The 27,535-nt window shown below is 37.2% G+C and overlaps 5 protein-coding genes across 5 annotated transcripts in view; 3 read left to right on the top strand and 2 right to left on the bottom strand.

Annotated features, from left to right (window-relative positions):
- LOC129246925 (histone acetyltransferase KAT7) overlaps positions 1-10,534 on the bottom strand; it is a 33,246-nt gene extending 22,712 nt beyond the window's left edge. The window contains exons 1-4 of the mRNA XM_054885677.1: positions 10,422-10,534; positions 8,708-10,368; positions 8,283-8,655; positions 79-166 (exon numbers count right to left, since the gene is read on the bottom strand). Coding sequence (XP_054741652.1) covers positions 79-166; positions 8,283-8,655; positions 8,708-10,368; positions 10,422-10,442 — 2,143 coding nt within the window. The 5' untranslated portion in view covers positions 10,443-10,534. The remainder of the gene's footprint in view (positions 1-78; positions 167-8,282; positions 8,656-8,707; positions 10,369-10,421) is intronic.
- Positions 10,535-11,780: 1,246 nt separating this feature from the next.
- On the top strand, positions 11,781-14,433 carry LOC129246927 (probable ATP-dependent RNA helicase DDX23). The gene is made up of 2 exons (XM_054885680.1): positions 11,781-13,671; positions 13,734-14,433. Exons 1-2 carry the CDS (start codon positions 11,915-11,917, stop codon positions 14,395-14,397), a joined length of 2,421 nt encoding a protein of 806 aa, XP_054741655.1. The 5' UTR covers positions 11,781-11,914; the 3' UTR covers positions 14,398-14,433.
- Positions 14,434-15,300: 867 nt separating this feature from the next.
- Positions 15,301-18,732, bottom strand: LOC129246926 (cysteine-rich protein 2-binding protein). Its single transcript, XM_054885678.1, has 10 exons — positions 18,066-18,732; positions 17,854-18,005; positions 17,645-17,801; positions 17,180-17,578; positions 16,596-17,060; positions 16,293-16,533; positions 16,069-16,221; positions 15,871-16,006; positions 15,618-15,799; positions 15,301-15,548 (listed from the first exon to the last, which is right to left on the bottom strand). Exons 1-10 carry the CDS (start codon positions 18,446-18,448, stop codon positions 15,372-15,374), a joined length of 2,445 nt encoding a protein of 814 aa, XP_054741653.1. The 5' UTR covers positions 18,449-18,732; the 3' UTR covers positions 15,301-15,371.
- A 2,119-nt stretch (positions 18,733-20,851) lies between these two features.
- On the top strand, positions 20,852-21,737 carry LOC129248187 (cytidine deaminase-like). Its single transcript, XM_054887649.1, has 2 exons — positions 20,852-21,111; positions 21,184-21,737. Exons 1-2 carry the CDS (start codon positions 21,048-21,050, stop codon positions 21,594-21,596), a joined length of 477 nt encoding a protein of 158 aa, XP_054743624.1. The 5' UTR covers positions 20,852-21,047; the 3' UTR covers positions 21,597-21,737.
- Positions 21,738-24,546: 2,809 nt separating this feature from the next.
- On the top strand, positions 24,547-25,966 carry LOC129247526 (cytidine deaminase-like). The gene is made up of 3 exons (XM_054886679.1): positions 24,547-24,715; positions 24,842-25,072; positions 25,212-25,966. Exons 2-3 carry the CDS (start codon positions 25,000-25,002, stop codon positions 25,634-25,636), a joined length of 498 nt encoding a protein of 165 aa, XP_054742654.1. The 5' UTR covers positions 24,547-24,715; positions 24,842-24,999; the 3' UTR covers positions 25,637-25,966.
- Positions 25,967-27,535: the final 1,569 nt, after the last annotated feature.

Here is a 27,535-nt window from a genome sequence, read left to right as displayed (position 1 = left end):
TTAATTCAATTTTAGCATTTGCGAGACTAAATTAAGTATATATACATATATTAAATTTATTAAAGTTAAAGCACTTACTGAAGTCAATTAGCAGACGTCCATAGCCCTTTCGTTGATACGGCGGAAGCGTCAGTATACACGAAACGTTATAAAACGAGTTCTTTTCCTGCAAAGAGATATTAGAGATAGATGTTAAATTATTCACTACATAAATTCATATATTCACATATTAGAGAAGTTATCATGCATGAAACAGCAAAATGATAGAAAAAGTTTTTTCTAATAGCGATTACCCCTCGGCAGGAAATGGCAAACCTCCGACGAACTCCGACCTTCTGCCACGAAAAAGTTCCTCATAAAAACTATTTGCCGTTTGGAGTCGGCTTAAAAGGAGTAACAGAAGTGTACGCGCCAATTATTATTTTATATTTTTTTTTTTTATCGGGCATTTAGTGCATTGTTTAATAGCTGATTAACCGATTACTGGAAAAGAAGCTTACTCTACTCATTTTCTACCATTTCGAAATATTTGTAGTGGTAAACCTAAATTCACTCTGCAAACCGAAAACATGGAATGATCTCTATATGAACTTTATAATGATATGGTGAAAAGATCCTTCGATTCGGCATGTATAGGTGTATAAGGAAAGCAGAAGTGTCTATGAACACATCCGAGTTTGTTCAGAAAGACTTGTTTGCTCTTGATAGTACGTATAAATGGTGCAACTTCGCAAATGATAAATGACACTGGCAAAGTGTTTTAGATTTGGACCAGCCCGTGAAACGCTTATACGCCAATGTCATGGCTCAACGTATGGGTACTTGGTAAATATACAAAGGTCATAGTTGTAAACAATAAACATTAAAACGAACGAAAAATTCTATGTATTCGATCAATTTGCATTTTATTGTTGTTATGACCATAACTGGCGTATGCTGCTGAAGTGACAGTCCTTGACCGGCTATAAATCCGAGCTGTTCTGGTAACGTCGAATCGAATTGTTGTTGGTGGGACCCCTTAGAGTGTTTGAGAGAAGGTCGATTTTTTGGACCTTTGATGACGACGAGTGTCGTAGTATCGTAGGCGATGGAGCAATGAGCTGTGTGAGCTTTACGACGCCACAGACATAGAGAAAGACGACTGGCGCGCTTTGTTAAACTCGACCAAAATCGCGTAAGCTGTTATCGCGACAATCACGAAGAAGAAGCAGAATTGATAGTTCTTGGCCGGATATTAATTCAAGTCGTTCCAGTAACGTGAAACCGACTATTGTGGGAATGAATCGTCGTAACCGGTTACCAGAGTTCGTTGGTAAGAGTTACATGAGCAATTCGGTGCTTCTACGAATACGATTATTTTATTCACAATTTCAAAATTTTAGTATTACTGTAATCGTTCAACTAATAAATTTTATATTACAATTACATTAATTTTCGAAAAATTCAAATTACAGATATAAAATCGAAATTTGAAAGTCTTTAGTTAACGATTACAAATGTGAAACAAGTCGCGAAATTTGCGAAAATTAAACGGGAAAAGTGTTTAATAAAAAGCACTGCGAAGATAACCACTGCATTCCTGGTAAAACTTTACATGGTTTTTCTATCATCCTTGAAATTGTTATCATTTTCTCATTATAACATATTTACATAAACATGAAATTTAATTCTTTAAATCTCAAAGGTCCGAAATTACTGCAGTCGATTGCTGCAATCGTAATCTTAAAGTACGTTCACATAGCTTAAAAAGCACGCGATAGTAAAAGTCAGTTCTATGTATAAAACTGTCGAGGTTCAGCGTTCTGTTCAATTAAATTATTGCACGAAAAAAGGAAGCTTTAGTGCAGAATCGCATTTATGAATGCTTGGTATTAAAACAAGGATAAGTCAAGGCCAATGACAGCTAAAAACCAAATAGTATTTACTATACAAGAGTTGGGAAGGGATTATTTCTTTACGCTACAGCCGCTAAAGGAGAGATAAAAGTGAAGAGCTCGAACTACAGCAATGATTCGACAATCCCGACAAAGCGCAGCCGACGACGAACCACAAAGAGTAGCATCAATAATGCTCTATGAGTTTCCCAACATCTTCGCTTTGTTGAACAACAATTGAAATTTTCAATTAGAAATTCTAGAAGATGACAAAAATGTCTACGTTCGTCTCGAAAAAGCAGCATTTGCGGGAATTCATGCTTCATTATTACCTTTTAAAGAAAAGTGCAGCTGAAACATGTCGTATATTGATAAATATTTACTGTAATTACGCTCAATACAAATTATAAAAAATGGTTTCGACGCTTCTAAAGTGGCAATTTCGACGTGAGTGATAAAGATCGCGAAGGGGCACCGAAAAAATTCAAAGATACGCAACTACAACAATTATTGTATGAAGACGCATGCCAAATCCTTGATGATATGTCTAAAGAGTTGGATGTTGACAGATAAAGCGTCGGTAAACGTTTGCACGCGATGGGAATGGTCCAAAAAGCAGGTAACTGGGTGCCACATCAATTGAAGGAGAGGGATATCGAGAGACGTTTGGTGACGTGTGAGATGCTTCTTGAACGACAGAAAAGAAAAGGTTTTCTGCATCGTATCGTCACTGGCGTTGAAAAGTGGATCTATTATGATAACCCTAAGCGTCGAAAATGTTGGAACCTGCCAGGTGAACAAGAGCGAAAAAAAAAAGTTCATGCTTCAAAGGTTATGTTGTGCATCTGGTGGGATCAGATGGGTGTCATCTATTATGAACTCCTTAAACCATCTGAAACCATCACTGGCGATCGTTACCGACTGCAGCTGATGCATTTTAATTGAGCTCTCAAAGAAAAGCAGCGGTAGACATGACAAACTGATTTTGCTGCATGACAACGCCAGATCACACGTTGCTAAATCGGTTCAGAAATGTTTAGAGGGACTGAATTGAGAAATCTTGCCCAACCCGCCGTATTCTCAAGACATTGCTTTTTCGGATTGCCATCTGTTCCGATCAGTGCGAGAGCATCGCAAACTGGCTCAATGTGAATGGATCAAAATGATGGTGAAAAGAACTCGAATTTTTTGTCAGAGGAATCCGTATGCTGCCTGAAAGATGGAGTAAAGTTGTAACTTCCAATGGCACATACTTCACATAATACAATATTATTTAATTGTTTAAATAATTCGTAACTTTGGCTAAGAAAGGACGGAAACTTATTCCCATCTCCAATATTTTTTTAAAATTAATGCATAATATGATATCTCAAGTCGATCGGAGCAAAATTGACGAAGCTAAAAGTACGTTCACATATGCTGTGATTAGCAATAAATCCTGTAAAAATAACATTGAACTGTCAAGGCTGTTTTGAAAGGTTTTTCTTCATAGAAATTGGTATGGTGGAATATTTTAGTAATTTAGGTTCGTTTAATTATTATTAATGATATGAAGAAAAGGCATAGAGCAGCAAAAGTTAATTTAATTGCGCAATTTGCTGCTAGTAATAGACAGTTAAAGGGAATCCGTAAACGCCGTCTGATGAGATTGCAAAAAATTATGGCAGCAAAACGCATGCGAAATTCAATATTAAATTTTATAATCGAAATCCATTGAGATAACATGAGACGTGATACGGTCGATTACATAGTCGCACAAAAAAAAACATGGAGACTTCAAAATGCGATATCTCAGTGAAAAATTAGGATATTTGAGCAAACTCAACGACATTTAAAAAAGGAAGACTTGTAATTTAAAATACCACGTCTACTTTTTTATGAAGAGCAAAATCTTTGTAGCTACATAACCTCAAAAATGGGCAAAAACAGCGTTTTTTGCACTTTTAGGTTATAATATCTCAAAGTCCTGACGTGATAGAGCAATTTAAACCCCGGATTCGGATTCTACGTAAAAAATTACTTCGGAAATGACACTACACTTTTATAGAACATTCCGAACCCATTTTTTTGCAGACCTGTGTAATTAATAATATCTAACAAAAATTGTATTACAATTATGTCTACAAACCTCTTTTCTTTACCGGTGTGCATTTTATTTAGTTTTTACTCTGCCGTTTTTCCTTACATTCGTAATAATAATTATCGATAACACAGGAAAATCGGGTTGTTCGGAAAAAGGTACCCTTATAATCTCAGATTTCGGGTGATAAATTTTGTATGGGTAATCTGGATTTTTAATTAAGGATTGGAGGTTCGGCTCGAAAAAGTAGATAATCTACTTATATGTGAACCTATTATAAGATCCTTAGAAGATCGACTACATTAATAGTAATTCGTTTTTTTTTTTTACTTTTGAGGATTACCGTTACTAAGGTATTGAAAATATTAAAAATCTTCCCTCAGCGTAACGTAAGCCGTGCAAGTTAAAGACAAGAAATACAGAATTTGAAAACCGTTACACAAAAATATCAAAGTTGAGCCCTCTTTATAAAATATTTACATTTTCAATTGCCTTTTAATTGTTTCTACACAAAGTCATTTAACAATCTTCAAAACTGTTTAATTACGAGGCTCTATGCTTCTCTTTATTTATAATATTGTAAACGCTATTACCGAATCCAGCTAAATTTATAAATGTTTCCTTACTCCTACTTCGATCGAGTAAAGTGCATATATATACGTACATATGTCTGTATGTATGTATATCTACCTACTTGATTTCTAAAATTTCATTTGCACAAAGGATTTGAACAGTCACATGAAATTTTGAATTTTCGGGGTTCATTGACCACAACTTATCGAAGTCATAGTCGTTTTAGTAGTGAGTAAAATAAAGGGAGCTGTCGTTGCGGCAAACGTTGCATATGCATGTACATATGTACTTACAATCGTGTATTGTCTGGGCGTATGCGTGCCCTGTCCCAACTAGATTTTCGTTCGCGGTTGCGATAAAATACAACCACCACGTTGTTCAGACTACCGGCGCAGACAATGTCAGCATCCTTTAAGTGGGGCGAATAAAATCTCGCTCCTGTGCCATCCCGTTATCCATGCCATTGCACTCGAAAATTCGGAAGCCAGACAAAAATATCTAGCAAAAAACAAACAAACAAAAAATGAGCGCCCCAAAACAACCGAAAAGTTGACGCCTGTGCAACAGCAACAAAATGGAGTAAGTTGCTGCAATTGCTATATTTGCGGCATCCTTTTTCTGATGATGCTGCCCAAAAAGCGTCCAGGCCAGTACAGCCGCTTGCAACTTGCCGCTCGCCACCAAACTTCAGCCGGGAAATACGTGTTGCGATTTTCCATTGTTACGTACTCCCTCATAAGCACGAAAAGGTTCACGACCTCATTACGTTGCACCCAGTTGCAGAGAGCAACTCTGTGCGCGCACACCCTTTGCGCCCCACTCAGTTTGAATGCCGCTCATTGTTCATTGGCTACAATCCGAAGCTTCCGACTTCGCGTCTGCGCCGACAACGACGACGTAAATATCATGCATACACACATACACAGATAAGCACATATGTGCTTTTGTAACGCAGTCAATTCACATAAGCAGCGGCAGAGGTAGTGGCAGAGGCAGCGACAGAGACCGAATACGAGACTGCTGTTGTCGTCGATGTTGACTACGACGACGTATGCACTTGTCTGCTCTCTTCCCATTCGTCTGCGATTTGTCTGCCGTTTGTTGTTATTTTCATTGTTTTTATTGTTGTCGTTACTGTTGGCATAGCAAACGAGTGCCGGTTGCCTTTCGCCGTCTGCAATGCACAGCTCAAGGGCGTGGAACGGGCGGCTTTGGTTTGAGTGGGTCGTTGGCTAAGTGGGAACTTGTTGTAACAGTAAAGTCTCATTCCTAGGGGAATACCCATAGAAATATGTGTATTTGTGTATACACATCTGCATACATATGTATGTGCATAGTCCTTCTATTATTGCATCTACTAACAATGCAAACAGGCTTATGTTTATATGTGCAGATGCATGTAGGAATGTATGTATATATGCATGTATGTACGGAAAGTTAAGTTTTCTACTTTGATAAACATAAATGCATGTGTATACACATATGTATGTGCGTATGTTCATGCGCATACTACAACCTCCAGACAGAAACGAATTTCGTCAACGATTCGGCAGCCAATAGAAGCAACGCTTCTGAACCTACCACAAAAGCAACGCCGAAACAGTAACTTCGCTCTGCCATTGTATGCATGTATGGACACCTACAATGACACCTTATGCGTACATTCATCATCGGATTGCATCCCGACCTACTCTACTCATACATACATGCCCACCTAGCTATAGATCCCAACAACAATTCAAACAAATTCAACGGATGTTTGCATCTACATATAATCGGATGATGATATTGCAAAGTATGAAGTCGTCTCGTCCACTCTCGACTATGCTAGTAGTTTTTTTTTATCACATAGGGAGACAGTCAGACTTGAGCGTATTTCGGTGATGAAATGGTGTAGGCGCTTACAAGACTGTCTGCCCTTTCATAACCATCATCACCACCTCAAGCGCTGTCTGATTTTTATTACACTGAAAGGTGGCTTGAATGGAAGAGGCAACACAACAACAATAGCACTGACTATCCCGATCTTTTTTAACTTAAAGGCAACGACGAAGATGTGTAAGCCGGTGGTGCCAATGTGGTTAGTACCAACAAGCGTACAGCTAACAAAAAGCTAAGACCACGACATGCGCAATTTGTAACACAGACCCAGTCTGCTGTTCCCTTTTGAGCTGTGCTGTGCATTGCCGGCTACTACTGCACCACTGTAGAAGAAAAATCAATGAGATTTTGTCGCGCCAGCCACCACCATCGCCCGCTACTCGCCTGCTTCTGCGTTTGCTGTTACATTCACCACATTCGCCATGCTCACGACACGGCCCAGACATGCGCGTACATCAGAAGCTGCAAGTTGCATCGGAATTGGAGTCGGGGCAGGTCGAGGAACTGAGGAGCAAATTCTGTACATAATTTACACTTACAGTTACAACTTTTTTTGGGTATGGTCAAGAACAAAGTGTAAGCTCGTACCTTCATTTTTATGTACATACAGATGTATGTACATACATACATATGTATGTCTGAGGGTGCATTACATGCACATTCATAATTAATTCTAGGCGTACGGTGAGAGTATTTCTGTTACAAAATTAATCGAGTTGCCTAAAATTCCATAAGAAACTGCGAACATTTGAGGCAAGTAGCCTAAATATTCGCAAAATGGGCACTGAATACAGAAGTTTAAGTGTTCATTTTATTTTTACAAAATTTGTAAAAGCTTAACGGTTTTTATATCATTATTATCAGGCTAATGCGCACTGCGAGCAAATGAGTTTTCTATGTAATTGAAAGTCTAAACAGCCTTACAAATTTTATGTTTTTTGTAACATAGTGTAATTTTATATACTGGGATTTTTTAATGTTTCGAAAATGAAAGGATCCCTGCAAGCGTAGATAGTTGTTGTTGTTGCAGCATAAACATTCCCCATCCCATACATGCTGCTGTAGTAACAGTCCTTTGCCGGATATAAATCCGGGTCGTTGCGGTTACGTAGAACGTAGAAGTAATGCGAAGTGGCTGAATTTATTTTCGTGAAAAAATTGCTTTTTTTATTGATTTGTTCTGGTTTTGATTTTGAAATATTCTATGCAGTTACTACGTTTGGAATTATATCTTTGAAATCCTCCTCCCGCATAAAGTTGTTAGTCTCGCAAGTACACAACTTTTGTGTTTATGTAAAAAATTAAAGAAATGTAAAAAAAATATAAAATAAAGTTCATATTTCTAGAGGCAAGAACAAATTAGGTCCTTTGATCGACAAAAAACTGTAGTAGATCTGGCCGTTTGTAGGAAAGCTCTTAAATGGGTATCCATAATTTGCCAAGAGAAGGTAAGTAAATATGTGAAATTGTTAAAGTACCACTCTGGCACACCCCAAGCTCCCCAAACTAAAGAGCCTTTTTGATACCATTATGAGACCTCCAACAGGCAGATAACTACAGCCAGCCAGAGCTGTTGATGTAATCGAAGAGATTAATGAGATTTAGTTTGGCGCACTGCCCCAGGCTGTCGAAGAAAGGGGCACCCAGTGACCTTATACATCTAGCGCTGCCAAACCCGGGCATTTACAGAGAAGGTGCTCAATAGTATCATGCTTTGAAAGGTCTCCACAGCTTCTGCAATAGGGGTTAAATTGTAAACCTAGCTTTTCAAAGAGCAACTCGTCTAAAATTTGCCAGAATTGTATTAAAGTTCCAATTAAAATTGGTTATTAAATAACATATCTTTTCTAGTCTCCTTTACGCCTCTAACTTACCTTGCTAAAGTATCCCACTGTATGACAACCATCCACATCCGCCAATGTCATTATATAGAAAAGGAATGGTTCCACGTCGTAGTAAAGTGTTTTGTGGTCCAGAAAAAATTTTGCCAAAAGGCATAAATGTTGACAGTATTGTTTATGTCGTTTACCATCGACTTGCCACACTTGCAGTTTGCCTTTTCGATATATTTCGTCGCCTGGCGGATGCCGCCACACACACTTCTCTGCGTGCCGCTTAATCCCAGTTTCTGATTTTTGATATCTTAGACAGAACTCACAAATGTACATTTGAGGTAGACGCGCGGCATCGTCGGGATATGGTGATTGATACCAAACCTTCATTTTATATTTACCCATTGTAATATACCTAAAGTAGAAAGTGCTTTTTAAACGTTCATGTCGGTATTTACTTTACTTACTTTATGCCCTTTCCAACAGGCAAGTCTTTCAGTTCATCTTCTACTTTCTCGGATGCGATTGCTTGAGCGTCGCGAAACAATTGCAGATCGTAATCGGGCACTAGTCCAATTAAGTTAGGCTCACGATCCTCATCGGTGCAATCTTTTTCAAGTTTTACCTTGTCGGTGTTTATGGTCGCGGCTATTGGGCGAAATCTTGAACGCGATTCGCGAATTTTCGCCAAAAATTCGGTTTGTTCATTTGTGCGTCCTTTGGGATTGCATGCATCGGCATTAGCCAAGTTACTGTTACTACTTCGCAAACGTCGCTCATTCCGAAGTTTTCTTTCGTTGACACGTTCTTTGCACTCTGATGCTGACATATTGTGATAAATTGGGCAGGCCTCGGGTAAAAAATGTCTATCTAAATTACCGCTTAAATGGCCTGACGAGTCACATCCCTCTATCGGACATTTCTTCTCCATTTGTTGCGGTGGTGATAGCGAACGCGGCTTTGCTGGTGCTGAACCAAATACCCCAGTCTCTTTCTTTACTTTGCATTTACTACCGCCACTGGTTGATATGCAGCGTTTTGCTGGACTTTTAGACAGCGAATGCTTCTCGGTGTCTAAATCTACATCTGATTCGCTTTCAGATCCACCGTTGACGCCACCCGTAGATTTTTGTTGCTGTCTAGAGCGTCTGGTACTAAGTGATCGCGTGAGTTTACGTGGCGCTTCTTCATCCGAATCGGAATTTGCTATTTTAGCGGCTGTTGGCGCACGTTTTCCTTTTACCGATTTTACCGGGTGGGTATCATAGGAATTACTACTCTCCGTTGCTTCTGACTCACTAGAAGACGTTGTTTTGCCACTTTCCGATTCGGTATCCCCTTCATCTTCTTCTGAACTCTTATTCTTTGATTTTGCAACCACATTGCGCTTAGGTTGTGGCTTCGGCCGTGTCTGCTTCAATTTGTTTTCTGCAGTATTTCCAGCAGTTGTTGTACCAGCTTGTGCGGAGAGTTTCATGTGTCCTTTACGTTCAGATTTGTTTCTGCTTGAAGAGAACACTTCTCGATCTGAATCGTCTGATGCTTGCGATACGGCGGATGTATTCTTCTTTCCATCAACGCCATTTTCATTTGCTGATGCTTTCGCATTTCCAGCCGTAGTTTTATTTGTCTGTGAATTTAATCTGCCAGAAGTATTTTGAGGTACCTTCCCGCCAATCATTCGTTGATTACTTTGATTTTGTGCTGTGGAAGTACTTGAAGCGGAGAGTTTACGTTTTTGTGTTGTACTGCTTGCTGCAACTGGTCTTACCGGCTTCTTATTGGGTGGAAGTTCATCATCACTTGAATGGTTACTTACACGTGGTTGTCTCAGAGATGTAGTATTAATGTTGCTTGGGCGTGTTTTCGAGGTTGACTGTGCACTCGCTGTGAGCTTTTCCGCTTCAGCTTTCGCTGCGCCCTTGAATTCTGAACTCTTTCGACGAGTTGTTACTTGTGTTTTTGTGGCAGCAACTGTGGAAGGAGCATCCTCAACTCCACTTTTCTCTTCACCGGAACTACTAGATTCAGTATCGGAGGAGCTACTACCAGAATTGGAACAGCTAGTACTTCCACTTGATGAACTGCCTGATGTGGAGCTCGAACTTGATTCTGTTGTGCTAGTGCTCTAAATTAGATCGATTAATCTTTGATTGTGTTCTGTATTATTTTATGAAATACCTTTTTACGGAATGAAGACATTGTGTTCGAAGTCGAACGTTATGCACCACAAAAACAATATTTACCAAAGAAACAAAGTTTTCCCAACATAAACTTTGTTTATATACCGAATAGGATTGTAAAATTACAGTAAACGTATGCTTCTTCGTAGTTATTTCCATTCACAATAGATTTTATAGAATCAAAGTTTACACCGACAAAGGCCTTTCACAGGGGCTATGCAAATTTTACTTATACCGATTAGCTCTTTCGATCTTTTTGCAATAATTACAGTTTTTGAATATTGAAGTAAGATATAGTATTATTTATTTCTGTCAAATTGTAAGTAATATAAATAGAAACTTAAAGAAACGGGAAATAAAGGAACAAATATTAATTTATGAAGTTTTATTTTAAACGGAATTTAATTTAATATAATGGTGCAATAAATAAGTATTATATAGTTTAACTTTTACCTTTTTTCTTCTTATATTCTTTTGAAGCAACTGCAAAGATTCTTTGAATTTGATAAGCTGCAACAAAGCAACATTCTGTTATGTTTTCCCAAAATAAAAAGTGTCTTTATATTTTCGCTGAGTTAAATCATAGGATTGCTAAATAAAACTTTTAAGCCAATGGGAAAACTATTTGGTTATTTTGTTAAATTTCAACGTTTAATCACTTTGTACATCTGCCAAATTTATGTTTTGACTTTGTCCCGTTTTCTCATGTGGGCAACTTCCTGTCTTACCACTTCTTTTGCAAAATGTCATCAAGCAAATCACTACCACAAACAATCTGTGTGCGCGCAAACGGCTCGCTGAATTGAGAATTGAGTTGTCGAACTACGAAAGGACACTTGAAGTTACAGGTTTCAACAGTACACTTCGCGGTTTCCATGGTGAAAATAATTGAGAAGGTGTGCTCAATAACACACCGTTACTCGGCTCTGAGCTAATACGGCAGAATCAGCTGATTGACTGACGTAACAGGCGATTAAATAAAAAAACAAAAAAAATTTTTTTCTCTTCTATATATGTATATATATATATATTTAAATATAATTGGCTCTTACACTCTTTTTGGGTGTTTTGCCGAGCTCCTCCTCCTATTTGTGCTGTGCGGCTTGGCGTTGTTCCACAACAGTTTTAAGCCGACTCCGAACGGCAGGTATTTTTATGTGTCATTTCTTTCTCTTAGCTAAAAGTAAAATCAGAAAGCATATAAACGCGAAATATTTGTTTCTAATACTTAAGTTGTATTGCAGTTCGTACGCAATACGTTTGTAGTACGTCGCCCCGCCTTATGAAACCGCCTCAACAACAAAATTAATTTGTGATAAATATGTATCAAACATCATTGTGAATTAAGAAGGTTTAGAGGTACAAAAAGAAGAGATGAAATGCCAAAAGTTGCGTCAATTTATAAATGTAGTACTCAAACGTTTTCATTAGAAACCTTTGCTTTACCATTTTGATTTATACAAAAGTGTTAAAAGGCAAAAAATAGTTATTATGGTTAACGATAAAAGACGTCGATCGCATTCAAGGGAACGGCGAGATCGAGATCGAGACCGTGAGCGTGACCGGGACCATGAGCGGGAACGTGATCGTGATCGAGGTCGGGATCGAGAACGCGAAAAGGAACGTAATCGACCTCGCTCTAGATCTCGTGGTCGAGATCGAGATTATACCACCGACAAACGTCGTACCGACGAAAAATTGAAGGAGGAAAGGGAGGAAAAGAAGCTAATCATCAAAGAGGACGATGATGTGGAGGAGGTCAAAATGGTGAATTTTGATAATGCCAAACCGAAGAAAGAACCTCTTTCCTTAGAAGAATTGCTCGAAAAGAAGAAAAGGGAAGAGGAAACTCGTAGCAAACCTGTCTTCCTTACCAAAGAGCAACGAGCGGCAGAGGCCTTAAAACGACGCCAAGAAGAGGTAGCTGCGATGCGTAGTGCCCAAAGTGCTGCTACTGCTGCAGCAATAGCAAACAGCGAAAATACAAATAATAATTACGGTATACCGCCCACACAACTCAAAAATGAAAGAATGGATCGTAAAGACCGCGAGCGCGACTACGACCGGCGTGATAGAGATAAAGGAAGAGATCGTGACCGGGATCGGGATCGCGATCGTGAGAGAGATAGGGACAAGGATAGGGATAACAAAAGAGCTGAAGACCTTTCTCACAAAGATAAAGAAAAAGAATTAGAAGCAATACGTGAGCGCTATTTAGGAATTGTGAAGAAGAAACGTCGCGTTCGTCGGCTAAATGATCGTAAATTCGTGTTCGATTGGGATGCTGGAGAGGACACATCGATTGATTACAACAACTTGTATAAAGAGCGTCATCACGTACAGTTTTTCGGACGCGGAAATGTGGCAGGCATCGACATAAAAGAACAGAAACGCACACAAAGTAAGTTCTATGGAGATTTATTGGAGAAACGTCGCACAGAAGCCGAAAAGGAGCAAGAGAAGGTGCGACTTAAAAAAGTTAAACGTAAAGAAGATAAACAAAAATGGGACGATCGCCATTGGTCTGAAAAAGCACATGAGGAGATGACAGAGCGCGATTGGCGTATATTCCGTGAAGATTACAATATCACGATTAAAGGTGGTAAAATTCCAAATCCCATACGCAGCTGGGCTGAATCTGGATTCCCCAAAGAAATCATAGAAATTATTGATCGAGTTGGGTATAAAGAGCCCACACCTATCCAAAGGCAGGCAATACCAATTGGTTTGCAAAATCGTGACATTATTGGCGTAGCAGAAACTGGTTCTGGCAAAACTTTGGCATTCCTTATACCACTGTTATCTTGGATTCAATCACTTCCAAAGATAGAGCGTCTCGAAGATGCAGACCAAGGTCCATACGCCATCATTATGGCACCAACTCGCGAATTGGCACAACAAATTGAGGAGGAAACTATTAAATTCGGACAGCCGCTAGGCATACGCACAGTTGTTGTGGTGGGCGGTTTGTCTCGTGAGGAACAAGGTTTTCGTCTACGACTAGGCTGTGAAATTGTAATCGCAACACCTGGTCGATTAATTGACGTTTTGGAAAACCGGTATCTCGTACTGAGTCAATGTACATACATAGTTTTGGATGAAGCGGATCGTATGATTGATATGGGTTTCGAACCGGATGTGCAAAAGATTCTTGAATATATGCCCGTAACAAATTTAAAACCTGATTCAGAAGAAGCGGAAGACGCCAACAAACTAATGGAAAATTTTTATTCCAAAAAGAAATACAGGTTGGTATTCTAAAAATGTAAATTTGAAATACTTGAATTCCTGATTTTGTTGACTATTTCAGACAAACTGTGATGTTTACCGCTACCATGCCTCCCGCAGTTGAACGCTTGGCAAGATCATATTTACGGCGTCCAGCAACTGTCTATATTGGTTCTGTAGGCAAGCCCACTGAACGTACCGAGCAAATCGTGTTTATGATGGGTGAAAATGATAAGCGCAAGAAACTGATGGAAATACTTTCCAAAGGCATCGAACCGCCAGTCATCATTTTCGTCAATCAAAAGAAAGGCGCCGACGTGCTTGCTAAAGGATTGGAGAAACTGGGTTACAATTCATGTACACTTCACGGTGGTAAAGGTCAAGAACAACGTGAATACGCGCTTGCTTCACTCAAATCTGGAGCCAAAGACATTCTGGTGGCGACGGATGTAGCTGGACGTGGTATTGATATTAAAGATGTGTCGCTCGTTATTAATTACGATATGGCAAAAACGATTGAGGATTACACTCATCGTATTGGTCGTACAGGACGTGCTGGCAAGAATGGTGTGGCCATTTCATTTGTTACCAAAGATGACAGTGCTTTGTTCTACGATCTGAAACAATGTGTTACGGCTAGTCCGGTATCTATCTGCCCACCCGAGCTGATGAATCATCCTGATGCGCAACATAAACCTGGTACAGTGGTGACAAAGAAAAGGAGGGAAGAGAAAATCTTTGCCTAAGTTAAGTGGAAAGTCATTACCCGAACTAAATTGATTTAATTTGTAAAGCAACATTTCATTTTGCATTGTAAACTTTATTCAAAATAAATCTTTTAACACACACAATCTTACGTTGTAGCAATTGTTACAAATTATCAGGTTTTGTTATTCATATATCGAAAAATCTTGCAAAGTTGGTGAAAGTTAGAAAGCAAAATTACATTTCATTTTGAGGGGAAGTTGGAAGTTTGCAAAGTAAAAATAAATAAAAACGAATGCAAATTAGCGAATTGAGTCAAAATTCTAAATTTAAATAAAAATGGTGATTAATAGGTTAATTAAGTAAATATATTTTAGATAAAATTTATAGTTTATTAAGATTATTATTTAAAAAGTTTGTTATTTCGAAATATATAAAATAGGAATCGGCAATGATGTAGATGAATGTACATCTGAATCACAGCCTCCAGACGGGTTCCGAAATGCAAATCGAAAGCATTGAAGGTATCTTTTGTGCTTTATGCTTGTACTTCTTGGTTATTAACTAATTTGGAAATATATATAATATATATATACATGTAAAGACGGACACAAGGAAAATATGAAGAAAGCTTTGACCACCACAACAGGACAATTGCTGGTTTCCTCACAGCGATAATTAAATGGAACTATAAAATCGTGTGATGCTAAGCTCGTTGTATTGCATTTTATTAGCTTTATTTTGTTTTTTAATAATTTAATACGAGGTAGCTCAACTGAAAATATTTTAAATTTTTGGAATTCTTCCCTAATAATTTAATCAGCTGTTGGTAACACTTGCAAATTCGTACTGGTTTTGCGTTCATGTACTTTTTTTGATATTTTTCTCTTTGAGAACGCATTCTCTGAAATTAAGTTACTGGGTAATTTTTACATGAACAGACCTTATTTTTTTTATTCTCTTTATTTTCCTTATATATATTTTATTTCTTATCTAATTCATAAACTAATACATACTACGATCTCAATAGTCGTAGGAAAAATGCGGTTCGGCTTTGCCTTGAATTAGCGGGTAAATATTTTTCATAAAAGTCCAGGATTACCTCTTCAATTTTGAAGCCGAATTTCTGGTACAGCACAACGGCCGGATTGGAGGCGGATACATGCAACGTAATATCTTTTGACATGCACGTCTTTGAAAAGAAAAATAGTTGAATATTAAGAGATCAAACATACAAAGGAAACTCTCAAAAGATCTCTACCTGTATGAGATGATATAACATAAAAGTTCCTATGCCGCAACGCTGCCAATTAGGGCGAACGGCCATAAATGAAATGTATGCTTCATTGAAGCCTACGTCAGGTACAAGGAAGCCGCAGCCCACGATCAATTTATTATAGAGCGCAACTACACTGTAATCCGGATAGCTGAGGCACTCGGACACTAAAAATATATAGAGAAATACATATGTAGGTATTTCAGTGAATAAATGATTGTGCGTATAGTCGTCTTACTGTCAATGCCAGGCCAAAAAGTAGTTTGAAGCAAAGCATTCACTGCTGCTATATGATTAGGGCGCACATAGCAAAAATCAATCGGTGAGCGGAAAGGATACTCTTTATTGACTGTAAATTGAAGCTCGCACATCAGCTGCAAAATAGAAAAATATTATTTAAAGTACAAAGCTTAAATGGAGTCCGCATTATTGGTACCTTTAACCACGGGGGTGCTAATGTTTTATCCCTGTATATAAACGGGTGCAAAATTCGATGGGAATATGGTGATTCAAACATTTCGTAGTCAAATGAACCAGCGATGCGTGCATAAAATGATTTACGTTTACTTTCCGTTGAAAGCGAAATCAACTACAAAACACATGGCAAATGTTGTGAAACCATAAAATTTAATATGGAATAGTTAAAACCACTAAGCATACCTGGTAGCGGTCAATTATTTGCGTATTGTTGTCATTCCTATCATTGCTCTTGGCATTAATTTGCTCATCTAAATTAAAAAGCGTTTTGCCACGTTTACGCTTCCATTCACGCACACACAGTTTTCTGTAGAAGCGGCGCACATAAGCGGGAATTAGAAGTTTACATTGCTCCTCGCGATCAAACAATTTACGCAACTTGTGCAACAATTCAGCTTCCTCGGATTCACTCATCATAATTATTCTAAGGTGGGAATTTTGGTTTGTTAATAATATTAAAGATTTCTTATTAAACCATTAATATACCTTTCGTCCTGTTCAAATGGCTTCTTTTCAGTTGGCTGATTGTCCATTTGTTCTTTTGTCACATCATCCTCCACCTCTTCATCGACCAACCATGGCCAATTCCGTCGAGGAACCTTCGTAAAGAGACTTGGCTTGCAAGCACCTAAAGTTGATGAGATTTCTGCGGTTTCATTTACCGATTTTGTGTGTTGTACTATTTTGGAATCATTAAATTCAGCGTCTTTCTTTTTACTCTGTTTGTTTTCAGTTTCTGATTGCTCCACGTCAGATTTTGCTTCTTTCTTTATTTCTTGCTCGAAATTATCTAATTGCTGTTGTTCTTCTGTCGATCGAACTTGGTCTTTCTTTGGCGATTGTTTAAGTTGCTGGAAGTTTGTAACTTGTACTATGCGTGGCTGATGCTCATCGTCTTCTTCGGCATCATTACTGTAGTCGGAAGTGGTTTGCATTGAATCTTCCTGGGTGCTGAAATTTAAAAATAAATACTTAATAATTCGAATACTGCATAAATCCAAGGATGATACGAGTATTGATGAGTATGGATGATATGGTACTCAATTCGCCTTGTTATAAACCCAACTTACAGCTGCTCAATTCCGATCGTTGCTGGCGTGTTGTGTTCAGTCTGATATTCTGTATTGCAGAAACTTTTGAACTTATCAGCTATTGACTCTGAAGAATTCGCGCCGTATATATCTGCGTTGACGTTGGCTTTGGTTTCAGGTGTATCAAATAGCCCCACATTATCATTGTGTGCATCTAGTAAGGGTAGCAAGTCATTTTTTTCATCGCCGCCCACTAAGGTTTCCGGTGCGATATTTGGCAAGGTACTGAATAAATCGTAGTTGGCTAAATTCTCAGCCAAAAAGTCCATTAAGTTTGATTGAACAGTGTTAAGCGGTTGTTGCTCTTGGAAATTTTTAATGTCATCATCCACAATGTTAAGCTGTTTGGCCACTTTGGGTGTGCGGCCCATGTACGGTCTAAGAGGAAGCACAAACGATTATTATTTAAATTTTTCTATTTGTGAATATTAAAAAGAAACGTACATTGTACGACTGCATCCGTCAGCTACAGACGCCGCTTCGTTATCCGAATCGGGAAGTCGCGTACGCTTGTATTCTTGCTCCTCATCTATGCTATCAGCATTTTCGTGCAGTCGTTTATCGTTACGCATTTGAGAACGCCTCTGAGTTAATTCCTCATCTGTGAAATTATGATTAGGTAATTGCTTTGACATAACTTTTTGATGGCTTACACTTTCGATGAATTATTCTTGGAGTTAAGTTAGTCTGAGTTAGGCGCCACCAACCCGACTTCTGAATTGTTTCTTGACCCGACAAGAAAAACTCAGGACTATAGTGAGATAAATTCCCCGATATGGAACCAAACCAATTTTTGCGACGGCGCCTGCTTACAAGACACAACCATTTAATTGGTAACACATATGGCGATTTTTAAATTACTTACGTCCCAGGCTCCATTAGATAATCCCAGTTTTTGTTGACGAAGCTCACTATGTGTGAGCGCCAATGAAAGAAGCCATGATGACTAAGTCCCTTAGACTTCATGAATAAATTGTATAAGGTTAAAGTCACTATCATGAACCAAGACAAACGCTGGCGCACGAAATTCTCCCGTGGAGCAACTGACTTTGCCGACGATGAAGTAGAGGGTGCATCGTATTGTAGATTCATGCAATCGGCACATGTAAAGTCAAAGAAAACATCACCCAACAAATCACCAGGCCGGCACGTGCGCAGGCATTTGGCATGCACAAGAGATTCACATTCTACGCATTCCAGATAGTCATCGTCCTCAGCAACAGAGTGATTGCAATAGGAGCAATGCATGGATATTGTAATTTATTTATTAATTTTTTTTTTGTGATTTGAATAGGTTGGCCAGGTTATTCCGCTGCTTCTACGGTTGTTTCTTCAAAGTGACTGAAGACAGTGGACATATTTCTATTAGAATTTATATAGCTATGTTTAAAGCGATGTGGCGTTTGATGTGTAGCTATGAAATTATTACTTTTTTAAATTTTCTTGATTTGAGCACAAATATTCTTGTTTTTGTTTAGAAAACCGAGTGAAGCGTTGCAAGAAATATAGGGAGACACGAACCAATTATATGGAAAAACTGCGAATGTTTATATTAATCTAATAACAACAAAACCACAAAGAAGATGTTCAAAATATCAAAGTGTTGCCACCACAAAATAAGAATGCATGTAATAGAATAAAACAGGAATTATAAGAGGTTATGTAAAATGTTTAACCTTTTTGTAAGGAAGGCTTGGCACTGTAGACCGTATTACTAAATCTCCTCATAATAATAATAAATGTGGAAAGCCTGTACATCTAATTATCTTTTTACACGATTCTTTTAAGCGCATTTGATTTAACACGAGTTAGAAAGAAACAAAAAACTTTTTTTCAGAATTTTTTTTGTTAACATGATTTGATATTTTATTAATTTTTCTTTAATCTCATAGAGCAAATAAAGGGAGATTTGAGCTTGTACGAGCGTTTAAGGAGTTATATACAGTTAGAAGGCTGAAAAAAGCGAGTTTTCCACAATTTTTTCTGAGAAAACTTTTAAATTTTTTTTATCTAAAAATTTGTACACATATTATGTTATCTTTTAACAGTATTTTAAGACTTAGGTTAGGTTAGCCTGGTTGGCAATAAGCCACGCATAGACCTTTTGGTCCCTAGCGATACCAGATGGAGACCGACCTCTATACATACCTAAAGTAGACGTCATGTAGGATGTCAGCGCTTTTGGCGAATATAAGCAGAGCTAGGAGATCCGCTTTTTAGACGTCCTCCAGACCCTTAAACAATGGGGCTCCCAGGCATTTTAAACGCGTTTTTAATAATGCCGGACAAACGCAGAGAAGGTGTTCTAAAGTTTCCTCAACAGCCTCTTTGCATTTCCTGCATTTGTCAGTTTTGCAATTTTAAGACTTAGTATTAGTAAAAAAATTTATTTGGAAAGGAGTTATAGATGATCTCCGGAAGCTCCTCTCAAAAAGACGTTCTGCGGTTACTCTTATATCTTTGAACTGGATCCTCTGAAATTAAAGACCAAACAGATTTTGTTAAAGTAATGTTAAATCTGGTAATTAATCGAAGGAATATGCAAAATAAATTTTTTTTTTTTAAATGGTGGCTTCTAAAAAAAAATTAATTTTTGACCAAAATTTCGGTCTTCTAATACGTTTACATATACATTAATCACCTATAAATCCACCAAATTAATCTACCCGTTCACATATGGCAGATTATCTGCAAAATTGGCAAGCAGCTGTCAACACTGCTTTGAGAGGTTTTACTTCATAGAAATTAAATTTGGTGGAATATTTCGGTGTTTTTGGTTTCTTTAATTATTATTAACGATATGAAAAAAATACAAGGAGAAGGAATAGCTAAGTTAATTGCGGAATTCGCTGCTAATAATAAACAGTTGGAAGAAATCCGTATGTGACGTTTACTGAGGTTGCAAAAAATTATGGCAACAATGCGCATGGAATATTCTATATTACATTTTATAATAAGTAATATGAGGACAAAACGTTTATGGACACACGCTTTTTTCTGTAAAATGAATCCCTAATTAATAATATTTAACACAAATTTTATTAGAACTATGTTTACAGACCTGTTTCCTTTTCCGGCATCCAATTCATTTAGTATTTGTGTTGATGTCTCTCATTACAATCGAAATAATAATTATAGATAACACAAAAAACACAGGGTTGTATGTCAAGAAGTATCGTTATTATCTAGGATTATGTTATAATCTTAGATTTTGAGAGAGAAATTTTGTATGGTAAACGGGCTTTTAATACGGATTTTGAGTTAAGCGCGAAAAAGTAGATCATTTACTTATATGTGAACGTATTATAAATGAGTTGTTTCTTAAATTCCGTGCACAAAATACGGTTGTTTTGCATTCTTGTGCTACTGGGAATTTTACTCTCTTGTAGAGAAATGATTTGGCTCACTCTCTAATTACCGGCCCCAGTCGGGCTGTTAAGAAAATAATCGAATGCAAAGCGCATTCTTACAAGGTGATAACACAACTGAAGCTGGACTGTTTTTTCTTGCGATTTCGTAGTTTGAATGGTCAAGGATTCTGTTTTGTTGTTGTTTTTTTGTTCTTGTTATTTCGTTACTACTATCACCTTGTATGAATTCGCCTTGATCTTAAGTCTTTTTAAACACACATTGCTTTTTAAAACCCGTCAATCCAAATATATTGAATTCGTTTAGAAATTTTATAATCATAAACGAAACTGATTGAAACTGTCGACTGTGCTAATAAACGTATTCGTGAAACTAACTAAGCGTTGGATAGCTTCAGTCAACATAATTCGGAAATTATTCACACAACTGTCTTTTATTTTGCACGAATTTACCTAATCTTCATAATTCTAACTAGATAATGCCACGAGTAATGGTGCATAATGTCAATGATGACAAGCAACTACGGGATTTTAAAGATTTAAGTATGTCATCTCAATTCCATTGTTGGATAGGTACAATACTTTTCTCATTCCCATTCTCATAAATTCTTCTAGGTGCTGATGCAAAAGAGCTAATAAAGGCAGCTATTGAGGCACGTCAATACGCTTATTGTCCGTATAGCAAATTTAAAGTGGGCGCAGCTATACAAACAGGTGACGGATCAATTTATACGGGTTGTAATATCGAAAATGGCGCTTATCCGGCAGGTATATGTGCCGAGCGTACAGCTGCTTGTAAAGCGATCAGTGATGGTAAACGCGATTTCGTTGCGTGCGCAGTTGTGGCCCAGCAGGACAGTGGCTTTACTACTCCTTGTGGTGTATGTCGCCAATTTTTGGCTGAATTTGCTATGACAAGAGACTTTCCACTATATTGTGCCAAGCCAGCTTGCCCGCCATTGCAAGTGCTAGCAACAAGCATTCGAGATTTGTTGCCACGAAGTTTTTCTTTTTTGGAAAATAAATGAATTGGCAGCGCGTATAATATGAGATGATATTTATTGATGCATAAAACTTATTGCGATGAAATACATACATTATATATTTGGACATTATATCAAATAACTTCATTTGCTAAATCATATATTGTATATTTTCAATGATAATATAATAATAATACACTCAATTTTTTTCAATTATTTCATTAAAAAACAAAAATGTTAAGGGGGTCTACTGGTCTCGAGGCCCTGAAATGAAGGGTTTTTTTGGGGATTGATTTTTTTATTTTAAAGGTACATGTCTTGGCTTTTAAAAAATGGTTTTGACTTTGAAAAAAATTAACACCCGCGACCTTGAAATGGCGCTGAAGACGTCCACCTCCAAACGAAACAGGTCTCCATTTTGGTCACGGTTTTTCCACCTGGGTAATCAGAAAGCAAAAATTAGATATGCGTTGTCTTCAGAGTTGCCCTGGTTAAGTTTTCCCGTGACAGATTTTTTTTTTTTAATTTTTTTCAAAAGTTATGCAACAATTTGCAAAAAAAATTTTTTTTTGCTCATTTTTTGAACTTTAAAAGGTTATAAAAATGGAATGAAAAAAAATTTCAAAAATCGTACACGGGGAAACTTAGCGGTAAGTTTTCCGAACCTTTTAAGACCAAAACCATTGAAATCGGAGTATAACTACTATGAAAAGTGTGACCAAAATGCTTAAAAAACACGATTTTCGGGGAAACGCGTTTAAAGATAAAGTTTATGATGAAAACGGCCGGAGGAGGGTACACTTCGGTGCCCAGAAAAATGTGAAAAATGCGATTTTCAAAAAATCCTTTCTGTGGCGTATTCTCGCATACACATACAACAAAATTATGCAGAAGACCCCCTTAAGCTCTAAATTGGAAATTGGTTTTCCGACTTCGTGAGGTAATATGAATACAATAGGGCATTCTATTTATTGATAACGTGTTTTTCATTTCTTGTACGTTTCCTCTTTATGCTGCAATTTGGGTAGGTCGGAAATGTAGTCAAATACTGTTTACCGGAAGAGTACGCATAGCTTCCATTTCCGATTGGCGAGTACCATAGTAATTTTACTGAGGCCATGCGTGTTGTTTTTTTTTATTAATAAACATAATTTTAAACCAAGGCGAATTTATTAAAGGTGGTATCAGTAAATCAGTTGATTTCTTTTCTTTCGCTGTGTCCATGTGGCTGTCAGCCCGGGGTAAAACAAGGCGAATTCATTCTTTGTTTTCTACTTTGCCAATACTTTTCTTTGACAATCAAATGTACAAAATATTGTTGTTGGCATAGTGCCATTTCCTTTAATGAATGCGCCTTGTTTTAAACTGTAATTTTGAATGTTTTTGTTTTTATTTTTTATTTCTCTGACAATAAATTGAACACAAATTAATTGAATTGAATGTACTTTACAGAAAATATAATTAGTTTAGGACTATCTTCTTTAGAAAACGAATAAAATGAAATGAAAAGCGATTGAAGATTGCGTTTCGACTTGAATGGTTTCCGTGTCCTCTACTTATCATCCAAACCTAGCTCTCTCAATAAACCTTAAATGGAACTGCGTTGGGCTGAGCGTATGTATGTACCTTTCTTCTAGCCGTATCCGGCTGAGGTGTCTATCCCTTCTCCTCCTTTCTTGGAAAATGAAACTAACTGGTTCTCGCTCAATACTCACTTAACGCTTTCTACTATTTGCTTTTATGCGACGATGTGTTTAGACAATTTTCTGTAGATCTTTGCATTTCCAGTATCTCGCTCCCACGACCGTCAGTTCTACATTACCTGAACGACCTGGATTTATATATGACCAAGGGCGGCCTATACAGCAGTATTCCCCAAATAATTGTAAAAACAACAGCAATTCTTTATATAGAATTCTGTATAAAATTAAAAACTTTCACGCACTGGCGCAATGATTTATTATATGATATTGAGCAATGATTTTTACGTGGTTCCAGGTACGATTCAACGCCTTCAACTCAACATTCTGGTGTAGAAGCATTAACATGAGATGCCTAGAATCTTATAAATGCTACACCAATGCTCATCCCTATTGAATATTCCACGTGGTTTATGGGATAAGAGAAAAAAAGCAAACTGTGGATAGGTTCTAAATACATCTACTTATCTTTTTACAGAAAAGAAAGAAGAGAAAAAATTTTTTTTTGTATATGATTTTTTTTTGTTTTAACACGATTTCAATCTTTTATGGATTTTTTCTTGAATCTAATAGAGCAAATAGAGTCAGATTTTTCGACGCATTTACGAAGCATTATGCACACCAGATATATGTATTTGCCATAATTGTTAAGAAAACCAAATATTGAATTGAAGTAATGCTGCAATGAAATATGTTTTATATATATTTTTATATTCTGCTACTTGTAAAAATTTATCACATTTGCTGAATGTTAACATAACAGATTGCAAACAGTAAGTAAAAAAAAATGTACGAAGCGTTAAATTAGTATCAGGAAAATTCTCTGAGACTCTGTAGATTTTGCTCTCACCGTTTAATAATTAATTTCTTATAATATTTTTAATGAATTAAAATGTGTAAACACGAAAGAAATTCTTAAAGGGTTAGGGGTAGTCAGAATTTTCAAAAAAATTTTGAAAAAAAGCTTTGATCAAGCACAAGATTATCTATTAATACAACAAATTTCTCTAGTCCGATTGATTTTAGACGAATTATCCAAGGACTTGTGATGATTATCGCAAGGGACTTCTGGAGAAACGGGCTCCACACAAACAGCGATAACTTTTACAATTATTAATTTTTTTTTTTGAAATTTTGCTAATGTCAAGTTGAAACATGATATATTAGTGCTATGTTTTTATTTTTGTAAAATAAAGAAATTGACTAGCAAAAAAAATTATTGAAAATCATAGTTTTTTCGTGTCTCTGACTTTAAAAAGAATTTTTTAATATTGTTTTCACCGATTCTTTTCTTACACGAATTTTTTGGGAACGTATCTATTGTGTAAAAAGAGAATTGGATGTACACTAAAAGGACGCTTGTTTGAAACTACTGGATTTTCCTGCAGGGCATGTATCACTGAGTTGGTGGTGGTCCATGCGCTCTCTTTGAACTCTCTCAGCCAAATTTGCTGGACTCAGTTGGTAATAAATATTTGTCTGTATTTGTTTGTGGTGGTAGTATTGATAAGGAGAAGAGAACACAAAAGAAACAAGAAACTACAAATAGTTTTTGTTGGTTTTATACTAATTAGTTGTTTTTTTATCTAGAAAGTAATTTGCGAAAGAAAACAGAAATTATTCAGTTGGCGATCACAATTTGAGGAGAATAGAAGGCGTACAAAAACGCACGGATTTGGAAAAATCGTACGAAATTGTGCTCTTTAAATTTTAAAATAGATATTAAATAATATAGCAATAATCGAAAAATGGACATATACGAGGTGACGGGATTAAAAAAACCAGAAATTGTCGAACACATTAAAAAATACGCAGATTTGGGTGAGTAGTTATTGTCTCAATGCTTAGAACGTGCGGACAATTTAGCCGTACAAAAATGTTGCAAATGAAACAAAATTATGGATTCGCATGTACAATTGTGCAGAATTGCTTACTTATATACAAATGTGCTTGATTGTAGATGCATCAACTAAGGAATTGATACAGGCAGCGATTGCCGCACAGAGAAACGCTTATGTTAAATACAGTAACTTCTATGTTGGCGCAGCTTTTCGCACAAAAGACGCTCGCATCTTTGCCGGTTGTAATATAGAAAATGCAAGTTTTACACCAACAACATGTGCCGAACGCACAGCCTTAAGCAAGGCAATTAGCGAGGGATACACTGAGTTCGTTGCCGGTGCAGTTGTTGCTTATCAAGAGGATGCCTTTACAACGCCTTGCGGCGTATGCCGGCAATTCATCATGGAGTTTGCGCCGAGCGACATACCGCTTTTCATTACCAAATCGCAAGTTGGTGTTGAGAAGGCTAACGATGAGCTGGTGCTTGCCACATCTATTTACAATCTACTGCCGCATGGCTTCCGCACATTTAAAGGGAATTGATGGATGAATTGCGTGATGATTCAAAGAGCAATTTATTAATCAATACATATATACATACATACCTACATATATACTTAAGTAGTACTGCTTTATCAAAAAATGGACCTCACTTATACCGTTAGCCTGTGCAATAAAAATTATTACTTATGTAACTGTAGAATGCACTTATGTAGGAAACTACAGACTGGTGGCAATAGTAAAAAAATATTTGTTTTGTAGTAAATAACAATGTCAAATTGTGTAAAAATGTGTGTTAAATTGTTAGAACTTTATACACTCGTGTTCATATTAAAAATGTAAATACATATTTTAATTATTATTTAAATTAAATGAACAGCTTTTTTAGTTTACTTTGCCGTATTAAACGAAAATTCCAAGTTTAATTGTAATAAATGTCTGATGAAATGTGTAAGGTACAGCTGCTTTTTAAGTGGAAATGTCTGCGAGCAAGACATACAACCTTCTTGCCAATATTTAATTTTCTATCGCGGAAGTCACTAGGTCTGTTCATGAAGCAAATAGTTTGTACAAATTATCAAGTTTTGGTATTCATGTATCCGAAAAACTTGCAAAGTAGGGGAAAGTGAGAGAGTAAAATGGCATTTCACTCTGAGGAGTAAGAATTTGCAAGTGAGAAAAACAGCTGAGCGCAAAATAAAAATAAACACGAATTTGCGAATTAAGTCAAAGTTCTAAATTATAAAAAAATAGTGATTAAAGTGGAGAACGTAAGTAAATATATTTTAGATAAAATTTGTAAAATTTATTGGGAATCGGCCACAGCTGTTAGGAGTTTTTGCAAGTGGATTCATTCCGCCATCTTTCATTCGCTAGTTCATCGGCTCTGCAGTACCCCTCAATATCACAATGCCCAGGAACCCATGTTATCATTAGGTGAAATGACTCAGCCTTCTCTTAAGAGATGCGCGACATTTCATGGCTACCTTGCAGGTTGACGACTGTTTTGTGAGGGATTTTATCGCCGCCTGGTTATCAGTGAAAATGTAGACATCATCTCCCGGTATCGCATCATACTGTACTAGTATCACGGCAGCTGTCGGGAAGCCGAAAACTGAAGGAGATCCACAGATGCTCGGAATATACACCTCCGCCCACCCTGCCATCGAGCTTTGAGCCATCTGTGTTTGCATGACTTACTTCGTCCCGTTCCCACTCTTCCCTCGAGGGTAGGAGGATCTTGACCGATGTAATGGCAAGTATAGGCGGGACTGTATAGTTCACCTGTCCGGGAAGCTCCAACGTGTCAACCAGAGGCAAGTTACTGGATTTTGGCAAGTTACTGGATAATTTTTAGCTGGATATACCTACTATTTCGATATACCATTTTTGTGGAACCTACCGCTGGTGATATCCCTATTTTTGAGAATTCTTATACGCATTCGTAAAGATTTGTAGCACCAAAGCGTCACGTCTGTAAAATACGAGAGTTATCTTGCAATTTGGAACTTTTCACTTTGAAATTCACTTAGATTAAAATACGGAGATTATTGAAAAATGATTGCAATTGTTTTGATATGTCTTATTAAACGAATCTAAAGATCTTCGAAAAAACGTGCATGCAAAATTCTTGAAAAAAGCACATGGAAAACATGATTTTTATACCCGCGCACTTGTACTCAAGGGTATTATAAATTTGTTCTCGAAGCGGTTGTATGTAACAGCATAAAGGAATTCAGATAGATAGGGATATATGTTTATACCAATACTCGAAATGATGAGAGGAGTCGATTTAGCCAGGTCCGCCCGTCTGCCGGGCGCCCGATTACAAAAATTGAAGTATTTCAATGAAATTTGGGATACTTATTGCTTTTGGTCTAAGGTAGTTTGGTATTGAAAATGGGTGGAATCGGCCAATAACCACGCCCACCTGTCATTTAA

This window comes from Anastrepha obliqua, chromosome 5, assembly GCF_027943255.1.
Source record: "Anastrepha obliqua isolate idAnaObli1 chromosome 5, idAnaObli1_1.0, whole genome shotgun sequence".
Lineage (NCBI taxonomy): Eukaryota > Metazoa > Arthropoda > Insecta > Diptera > Tephritidae > Anastrepha > Anastrepha obliqua.
This window is presented reverse-complemented; position numbering and strand designations above follow the sequence as displayed.